This window comes from Erythrolamprus reginae, chromosome 6 (genome assembly GCF_031021105.1).
Source record: "Erythrolamprus reginae isolate rEryReg1 chromosome 6, rEryReg1.hap1, whole genome shotgun sequence".
In the NCBI taxonomy this organism is placed as follows: domain Eukaryota; kingdom Metazoa; phylum Chordata; class Lepidosauria; order Squamata; family Dipsadidae; genus Erythrolamprus; species Erythrolamprus reginae.
The window spans coordinates 93154817-93164925 of record NC_091955.1 but is presented as its reverse complement, the minus strand read 5'-3'; the positions used below and the strand labels follow the sequence as shown (position 1 = coordinate 93164925).

The 10109-nt window shown below is 42.4% G+C and overlaps 1 protein-coding gene across 2 annotated transcripts in view; it reads left to right on the top strand.

The window, feature by feature from the left end:
• The first annotated feature begins 1994 nt into the window (after positions 1–1994).
• The window catches only part of TAF3 (TATA-box binding protein associated factor 3), a 209748-nt gene continuing 201633 nt past the window's right edge, over positions 1995–10109 (top strand). For both annotated transcript variants that reach the window (XM_070754443.1, XM_070754442.1), the window contains exon 1: positions 1995–2391. In XM_070754443.1, the coding sequence (XP_070610544.1) occupies positions 2220–2391 (172 nt within the window). In that variant the 5' untranslated portion in view covers positions 1995–2219. The remainder of the gene's footprint in view (positions 2392–10109) is intronic.

Genomic DNA, 10109 nt, shown 5'->3' with positions numbered 1-10109 from the left:
ACCTGGTAGTTGCCTATCCTGGGATCTAAATCCTTTCTTTAAAAAAAAAATGCCCTGGTGAATTCTAGGATAGGGAAGAAATACAAGCACTCTGTTTTGTCACGCAAGAGGCTTTAAGTCTAAAGTAGAAACGAATCTTGAGGCTGGATCTGGCCAAGAGCCATTTAGTCAATATTGTGTGCCACACAGCGGCCAGTCAGATAAAAATCCTGGGAGTTAAGCAGCATCGATCAAACAGCGACAGCTTCTTAGCTGTGTAATTCTATGGCAACTGAATCAAAAGGCGATGCTGCCTCTCAGGATAAGTCTTTAAGAAGCTAAAATACGATATTGTAGTATTTCCTCAACCAGGAGCTGTTCTATTCATCTAATAGTTTAGAATATCCTTTTTGTAAAAAAACAACCACCTTTTCCCAAGACTAAATCTTTTTTTAAAAACTTGAGTTCAGACTGGTCTCTTTATGGATGTACTCTTCAAATTTTTTAAAAGAGTTTATCAAAGCATAAAATACAAACTGCAAAGAATGAAAATGAACGTAAAATAGGGGAGGAAAAAGGAAAAGAGAAATGTGTAGTGTAGATGGGGCAATAATATAATATATTATTATATATTTATATTAATATAAAATAGAATTCTTTATTAGCCAAGTGTGATTGGACCACAAGGAATTTGTCTTGGTGCATATGCTCTCAGTGTACGAAATAAAAGATACATTTGTCAAGAATCATGAGGCACAACACTTAATAATTGTCATAGGGGTCAAATAAGCAATGAGGAAACAATATTAATATTAAAGATACAAGCAACAAGTTACAGTCATACACTCATAAGTGGGAGAAGATGGGTGATAGGAATAAATAAATTAAATTAATTAAATAATTTGTTTAGCAGATAGATGGCATTCGGGGGGAGAGAAATGTCCTTGTGTCTAGTTTTCTTGGTGTGCAGCACTCGCTCACTCACTCACTCACTCAACCCACCCTGTCTGTCTGTCTGTCTGTCTGTCTGTCTTTATCTATCTATCTATCTATCTATCTATCTATCTATCTATCTATCTATCTATCTATCTATCTATCTATCTATCTATCTATCTATCTTCTAATCTGAACTTGAAACATAGAAACATAGAAACATAGAAGACTGACGGCAGAAAAAGACCTCATTTATTTATTTATTTATTTATTACTTAGATTTGTATGCCGCCCCTCTCCGAAGACTCGGGGCGGCTCACAACATGGTCCATCTAGTCTGCCCTTATACTGAGGAGTATATATTGAGGAGAGGAATGTGGAATCGTACTTTAATATGAAAATCAGCCAAGGTGAGTGCTGCAAAAATGAAACTCCATGTTTGAAATCCTTATGAAATTATACATATATAAGGTATACATATATTTTATTTTATTTATTTTGTCCAATGCACAATAATACACAATGAAGGTAATAGAGGACATCTTCAAGGAAATAGAATTAGAGAAAGAATACAGGAGAGAATATAGGAGAAAATAAATCGATGACAGAATGGAAGAAAGATATAGGGATAGAAGAGAAGATATAGGAGATATAGGAGAGACAATAGGACAGGGGACGGAAGGCACACTAGTGCACTTATGCACGGCCCTTACTGACCTCTTAGGAATCTGGAGAGGTCAACCATGGACAGTCTAAGGGTAAAAGGGTAAAATGTTGGTAAAATATATAAACCTCAGCCCTAAGTTATTTATTTGTTTATTCGATTTAGATACCGTTCAACTCCAGGCTAGCTCTGGTGGCTCACAATAAAGTTAAACCGATGTAGAAGGTGTGAAATAAAAAGGATAGAATTAAAACCAAGGTTAAGGACACTCAGATAAGTCTGGCTCTCCAAATAGGGTACTCCAAAAAGAAGACTCGCCAAAAAATAAAATAAAATAAACCACAACACATTCACACGACCCACTTGGAACCCGTGTTCGAGCCATCTTTTTAAAAGAACAGCCGCAGCGAAGTACAGAAGGGAAACGATCACCGAGCTATCGATGTACCACGATCGCCACCGCGCATGTGCGCAATCGATGCGCTCTGCGCTCGGCTGCCGTGGCCTACGAGGCCGCCCGGGGAATCCAAGATGGCGGCCGCTGCAACGGCAGTTACGGCGGCGACGGCGTGAGGGGGACTGTTTTGTTCCGCTCGGGCCATGGTGGCGCTCTGGGCCTTGACGGGCCCGGAGCTTCAGTGAGATGGAGATGTCGGAAAGCTACTCGCGGTGGCTGCTCCGCGTGTCGGTGGCGCAGGTGTGCCAGGCGCTAGGATGGGACTCGGTACAGCTTTCCGCCTGCGACCTCCTCACCGACGTGCTCCAGCGCTACCTCCACTCCCTGGGCCGGGGCTGCCGTCGCTACTGCGAGCTCTGTGAGTACGGGCCTTGAGGTGTTCAGGGGGAGGGGGGCTGGGCGCTCGCCGGGTTGTTATGGAGACGGCGCGAAGCGGGAGGAGGCGTTGCCGTGGCGACCGAAGGCAAGCCAACGGCCAGAAGAAGAAAAAACAGCCCAACCAACGCAAAACGTTTCTCAACCGTGGCAACTTTTAAGGGGAGTGGTGGACTTCAACTCCCAGCATTCCCCAGGCAGAGTAGCGCCGGCCCAGGGGGTGAAGGTAGCTGACTCGGGGATGCTGGGAGTTGAAGTCCACCCCTCTTGAAAGTGGTCACCGTTGAGAAACACTGAGGCAACCTATTAAAATAGTCATTCAGAAGCAATATTCCGAAGCAATCCGTGTGTAGGTCTAAACAGCACGTGACTATTTGAATGTAATGTGTCAAAATTTCAAAGCAATCGGTGAAGAAGCTCTTGTTTTAAGCACCTGTATCATTTTACCTGTCACAGGTGTGGCAGCTATTTAATGTTGGTATATAAAAACTTGTGCATATTGGAATGCAACGTTGTGTCAAAATTTCAAAGCAATCGGTGAAGAACTTTTGGAGATTTAAGATTTTGAACAAATGAACATTTACACACACACACATACACACACAAAAAAAAACATATATACAGGGGGTGGACAAAGAAATGGAAACACCTTGCAGCTCTTCCGTGGAATCCAGATTTGTGAAGCTCCCTTCGAACAGTTTTTGTGGAAACTGGGTTCTGTACGTGTGTATTGAGCTCTGCAGTGATTTTAGGAGCTGTGGTCTTGCGATCCGCTCTAACAATTTGCTTTAGAGTCCGATGGTCTCTCTCAGACAACTTCGACTTTTGACCAGACCTGCGCTTGGCTGAGGACGTTTTCCCTTCTCTTTCAAAAGCAGTCATTACTTTTGAGACATTACCTCTTGAAACGCCAAACGCTTTCTGTTTCACTAGCGCCTGCCATTCGAGCACCAACAATTTGGCCTCTTTGAAAGTCTGACAGGTCTGCCATTTCTAGAAGGTTATAACCAATTTCCTTAAATTTCTGTTAAAAAAAAAAGTAGTTTAAAAAAACATATCAAATAACAGAATTAAAAAACAAAACAAAAAACATTAAAATATGTCAAGTTTTGATTAATTTGAACATGTTTAAACATTATGATGCCAAAAAGTCAACTGTTTCCATTTCTTTGTCCACCCCCTGTATATGACACAGAGAAACAACACAGTCTAGGCTAGATCTATACATGTACCCTATTTCCCCCCCAAATAAGGCATCCCCTGATAATAAGCCCAATCGGACTTTTGAGTTCATGGCTATAAAGCCAAGCACTTATTTCAGGGTTCAAAAAAATATAACAGAGGATCTTATTTTCAGGGAAACACAGTACCTGGTGAGAAAAAGTAATCTTGCGGGTTTACCAGACAGATGGCATCAGGAACAAGCTGTTTGAAGACTCTGGTAGTCCTGCTAGAAATACTTCAAAACCTTTTCCCAGAGTGCAGCGACAGAAACAGACTGTAAAGGGTTTGAGGGGGGGGAGTGTCTGACAGTGCTTTGAGTTATAAACACATAGCACTTGTAAACAGCACCCTGGATAATGGGAAGCGAGCTTCCTATAATCTCCACTGTCCTCACCATTCTCTGTATGGACTTTTTATGTGAGATGCTGCCATCACCAAACCAATCAGGCATGCAGTTTGTTAAAATGCTCTCCATCATGCCTGTGTAAAAAGTGACCAGGACAGAAGGAGAAAGAGGTGCTCTTCTCAGTCGGTGGAGGAAATGCAGATGCTGGTTTGCACGCTTCACTAAGGATGCTGTGTGGAGAGACCAGTTCAGATTGTTAGTTATCTGCACCCCCCAGATACTTAATTCTGTTGACCACCTCTACAGCTGATTGTTGCACATAAATGTATGCTGATTAATGTACAGTGGTACTTCTACTTATGAACTTCCGTGACCAGGTTCTTAAGTAGAAAAGTTTGTAAGAAGCAGCAATTTTTCCCATAGGAATCATTGTAAAAGCAAATAATATGTGCGATTGGGGAAACCACAGGGAGGGTGGAGGCCCTGTTTCCTCCCAGGAGATTCCTAGAGAGGCCCCACGGAGGCTTCTCCCCACCTTTTCTGGCCCTGTTTCCTCCCAGGAGATTCCTAGAGAGGTTGAATCTCTTCTTGGTCACCTTCCATCCATTGCTCCTTGTCTGGCCCTCTTGTGCTTTGGAAAACAGTGTGACCCCCCCGCCCCCTCACTGTAGCAGCCCCCCAAGTATTTGAAGACTACTATCATGTCCCCCTGGGCCCCCTCTTCGCTAGACTATCCATGCCCAGTTCCTGCAACCTTTCCTGGTATGTTTTAGTTTCCAGTCCCTTTATCATTCTGGTTGCTGTCTTCTGTACTTTTTCCAGAATTTCAATGTCTTTTTTGTAGCGCGGAGCCCACAATTGAATGGATTTACGCCCACAATTGAGCTCAGAATTTATGTTGGTAAACAAAACATTGAACTGAACCATGCCCTGTTTTACTGTCTTTCTCTTGCCACAGTTGTTAAGCGAATTACTGCAACTGTTAGGCTAGCAACTCTTAACAAAGAGCGACCTTGTCTTTTAAATGCAGATGAACAGCTGAGTCTTTATCCTGATGAGTTTGTTCTCCTATGTTGTCCCATCCATTGCTGAAGTGATTGTTTTGTTTCTCCAATGTACAGATCTTTATATCTTTCACTGCATTGTATTGCATATATCTTCTTGCTCACTTTGTGTCTGGGAGTTTTATCCTTCGGGAGGACAAGCTAAGCGAATGCTGGCTGGGGAATTCTGGGAGTTGAAGTCCAGATAGCTTCAAGTTGCCAAGGTTGGGAAACACTGCATTAATGTACTCTTAGGTTTAAAGTGTGCCTGGTTGAAAATCCTCCTGAAGTTTTCAGATATTCCTGCAACGTATGGAATGACAACGTTGCTTCATTTGTTGTTCTCTTTTATGTCTAGTATGGAGCAGCTCCTGCTGTGTCTTTTTCTGCATTTGATAAAGGTCCACTTAGAATAGCCACAAGTTCTGAGTGCTTCCTTGAGATGCTTAGACCTTTTTCTTTTCTCTCTTTGCTAGTAGCAAACTTTCTAGCTGATGGTGTGGGGTTCTGGTCACTCTCATTTTGTGTTCCAGTGGGTGGTGAGAATGAAAATGTCAGTTCTGATCTCTTTGTGTGGGTTTTCTGTAAACTAAAAGTGTTGAGGCTTCTGTCTTCCTTAAGACCACATTTGGAATACTGTGTTCAGTTCTGGAGACCTCACCTACAGAAAGATATTGATAAAATTGAACAGGTCCAAAGACGGGCTACAAGAATGGTGGGAGGCCTTAAGCATAAAACTTAGCAGGAAAGACTTCATGAACTCAATCTGTCTAGTCTGGAAGATAGAAGGGAAAGAGGGGACATGATCAAGACATTTAAATATGTTCAAGGGTTAAATAAGGTTCAGGAGGGAAGTGTTTTTAATAGGAAAGTGAACACAAGAACAAGGGGACACAATCTGAGGTTAGTTGGGGAAAAGATCAAAAGCAACATGAGAAAATATTGTTTGACTGAAAGAGTAGTAGATGCTTGAAACAAACTTCCAGCAGACGTGGTTGGTAAATCTACAGTAACTGAATTTAAACATGCCTGGGATAAACCTATATGCATCCTAAGATAAAATACTGGAAACAGTATAAGGGCAGACTAGATGGACCAGGAGGTCTTTTTCTGCTGTCAACTTTCTATGTTTCTATGTGCACTACACTGTCTGGGAAAGCAGCCTGTTTTCCTTCACATGTTCCTGTGGGAACTTGATGTACCTGGCCACAGAGCTGATGTGTTTGATGCAGGCTTCCAAGAGTTTAGCTGCTAGAATAGGTCTGTACTGTATGTAGTTTTTGTAGATCACAAATCAACTTTCAACTTAATATTGAGATCAGTCCTTTGGGAGATGTTAAGTAATACAAATCCAGACAGGTGTCTCCTGTTCCCAATTCAATGCATCTATAACACTTCAGTTAGAATTGTTTTATTTATATTCTGCCTTTATTATTTTTAGAAATAATTCAAGGCAGCAAACATAATCTCAGACTTCCTCCTCCTCCTATTTTCCTCTCAACAACAACGCAGTGAAGTGAGCTGAGAGCTTGAGCGGCCAGCTGAAAGACACTCAACCAGAAAGACAATTTCTAAAAGATGAATGGATGGGTGCAAGGAAGGAAGGAAGGAAGAAAGAAAGAAAGGAAGGAAGGAAGGAAAGGGAGGGAGGAAGGAAGGAAGGAAGGAGAGGTGGGTGGATGGAAAGAAGGAAGGATAGGTGGGTGGATGGATAGGAAGGAAGGAAGATGGATGGATAGAAGGAAGGACAGATAGAGGATGGATGGAAGGAAGGAAGGGTGGGTGGGTGAGTGAGTGGGTAGGAGGGAGGGAGGAAGGAAGGAAGGAAGGAAGACAGATTGTGGAAACTTCACACTGGACTTCAAGCATCTTGTAGTGTGTGCCTCTCAATTCTTCTTCCATACTCTGGGTCCTTGGTTTCCAAATGAGATGCAAAAGTTTCCACATTCTGCGTTGATTTGCAGAGCCATGTCATCTGCTGGTCTTGGTCCACTGTGCTTCATTAAGTCCAGGATGTCTACCAGGAGATTTTGGAGCACTTCATAGCACTTCATGCTTCCTTCCACAAATAAGCTTTATGGGGATGCTGACTTCAATTTTCCAGCAGGACTTGTCACCTGCCCACATTGCCAAAAGCACCAAAACCTGGTTCAATGACTGAGGGATTACTGTGCTTGATTGGCCAGCAAATTTGCCTGACCTGAACCCCATAGAGAATCTGTGGGGCATTGCCAAGAGAAAGATGAGAGACATGAGACCGAACATTATAGAAGAGCTGAAGGCCACTATTGAAGCATCCTGGTCTTCCATAGCACCTTCCATAACATGCTGATAGCTTCTATGGCTCACCAGATTGAGGCAGTAATTGCTGCAAAAGGGGCCCAAACCAAGTACTGAGTACATATGCATGCTTATACTTTTAAGAGGTCTGATATTGTTCTATGTACAGTCCTTGTTTTATTGATCGCATGTAATATTCTAATTTTCTGAGATGGTGGATTTGGGGTTTTCCTGAGCTGCACCCCATAATCTTCACAATTATGACAAATCACAGCTTGAACTATATTTCCTTGCATGTAAATGAGTCTCTCTTATATTACATTTCACCTTTTAAGTTGCATTACTGAAATAAATGAACTTTTGCACAATATTCAATTTTTTTGAATTGTATGTGTATGTACATATGTAAAGATAAATTACATAGTGCCCATTTTTTAATCAAGAGGATGAAGAATAAGATTTTTTAATAGACCAGTTGCTATGTTTTAATATTATGTTAGTGTATTGGTAATCCTAGTCTTTTAAGTTATTTTTATCACTCCTAAGCTTAGCATTGTTATGGAAATGGCTATTATATCTTAACTTGGTCTCAGACTGAAATAGTGATTTGGCTGATTTCCATGAAGAACAATTTGAGAAGTCCAGGATTATAGCACTAAACTGGGAAACGAAACAAATTTAAAATGTCTGAAAAAGACATTTGACAAACCACTTTAATATCATGTTAGAAATCTATGGGTTTAAGTCCCTGGGCATTGAATGACACATATAGTTCAAAGTTCAAAGACTTTACTGTCATTGTACATCATGCATACAACAAAATTGGTTTGACCTCTACTGGCGCAGTGCATATAAGAACATAAGACAACACGAATAATATAAAGAATAATCCTTATACAGGTAGTTAGGAAAAAGAGGTAGGTATTTCTCATCTTGCAAGCATTTGTTTAGTGATTAAGAACATAAGAAGAGCCCTACTGAATCAGGCCAAAGCCCATTGAGTCCAGCATTCTGTGTCACACAGTGGCCCAGCAATTGTCCATGGGGATCTTGAGCAGAAAGAGAAGGCAAAACTCTCCCTTTCCGTTGACCCCCAACAAATGGTACTCAAGGGAATCCTGCCTGCCTCAACCAACATAGAGGCGGCACTTGGAGATCCGTTCCAATAACCACCTATACACCTGGCACCCATGAATCTGTCTAAACCTGTCTTGAAGCTATCCAGGCTGACAGCTGTCACGACCTCTTCTGGAAGGGAATTTCATAAACCAAGGACCCTCTGGGTGAAGAAATATTTCCCTTGATTTGTCTTCACTTTCTTACCTCTGAGCTTTAGGGAGTGCGCCCTCGTCCTAGTATTGTGTGATAGAGAAAAGAATTTTTCTCTATCCACCTTTTCTATCCCATGCATGATTTTATACACTTCGATCAAGTCGCCCCTTAAATGCCGTCTTTCAAGGCTGAAGTGACCGAGGCGTTGCAACCTGGCATCCTAAGGGAGAGGCTCCATTTCCTTGATCGTTCTTGTTGCCCTTTTTTTGCACCTTCTCCAGTTACCGTGCCACTGAGAAAGGGGACTTATGACCATTTTTCACAGCATCCCCATGCTCACGTGATTTACATTCGGCTGCGTGACAACTGACTCACATTTATGACGTTTGCAGTGTCCCAGGGTCATGTGATCCTCTTTTATGACCATCTGACTGGCAAAGTCCATGGGGAATCCAGATTCGCTTAACAGCTGTGTCACTACCTTAGCAAGTGCAGTGATTTCACTAAACCAGTGTTTCCCAACCGTGGCAACTTGAAGATATTTGGACTTCAACTCCCAGAAGCTGGCTGGGGAATTCTGGGAGTTGAAGTCCAAATATCTTCAAGTTGCCAAGGTTGGGAAACACTGGTCTAGAGGTTAAAGCTACTGTCTTACAGGCAGACTCCCCAGGTTCAACTCCTGGTAAGGGTATGGCTAGCTGATGAGTGCAAAATAGCTTGAAATAGATCTGTACTAATCTCCCTTCCTTTTATTATCAGCAAAAATATGGGAAACACATACACACACACATACACACACACGCGCGTCTTGCTTACTTGATGTATAGGTACAGTTTTAAAGGCAGATCAAAGTCACAACTATTTGGCTGAGATAGAATTTTTATTATTTTCATGGGGTTTTCAAGGGCAAGAGGCATTGGGATTCGTGCGGCAGAAGGCGGTCCCGGAGATATTCTGGTCTGATGTGGGGGACAGGAGGATAACTCTGTAAACCACTTAAGACAGGGCTGTAAAGCAGTATATAAGTGCTGTTGCTAAGTGGGAGGGAAGGAAGCAAGCAAGGAAGAACCCTGATGGCACAGTGGTTAGAATGCAGTACTGCAGGCTACTTGGAGTTAGAAGGGTTATAATTACAGTGGTACCTCGGTACTCGACCACAATTCGTTCCAGAAGTGTGGCCGAGAACCGATTTGGTCGAGTACCGAATTTATTTATCCCATAGGAAATAATGGAAATGGATTTAATTGGTGCCCAGCCCCTGTTAACTCGCTGGGAACCAATTAAATCTATTTTCTTTATTTCCAATGGGATAAATAAATTCGCTACTCCAAGCTGCAGGAAAGGTGGGGGCTGCTGCAATCCCGGCAGCTTCTGGGGGCTCCTTTCCTCATTGCTTCCTTTTATTACCTGTAAGCAGCTTCAAAAACTTTCTCCTTCCCTGTGGCTGCAACAGCGGCGATTTCCCTTCCAGTAGCAAGAGCGCCAGGAACGTCACTTAATGAAGGGAAGCTGCTGGAGCGGCAGCAACTGCTGAGA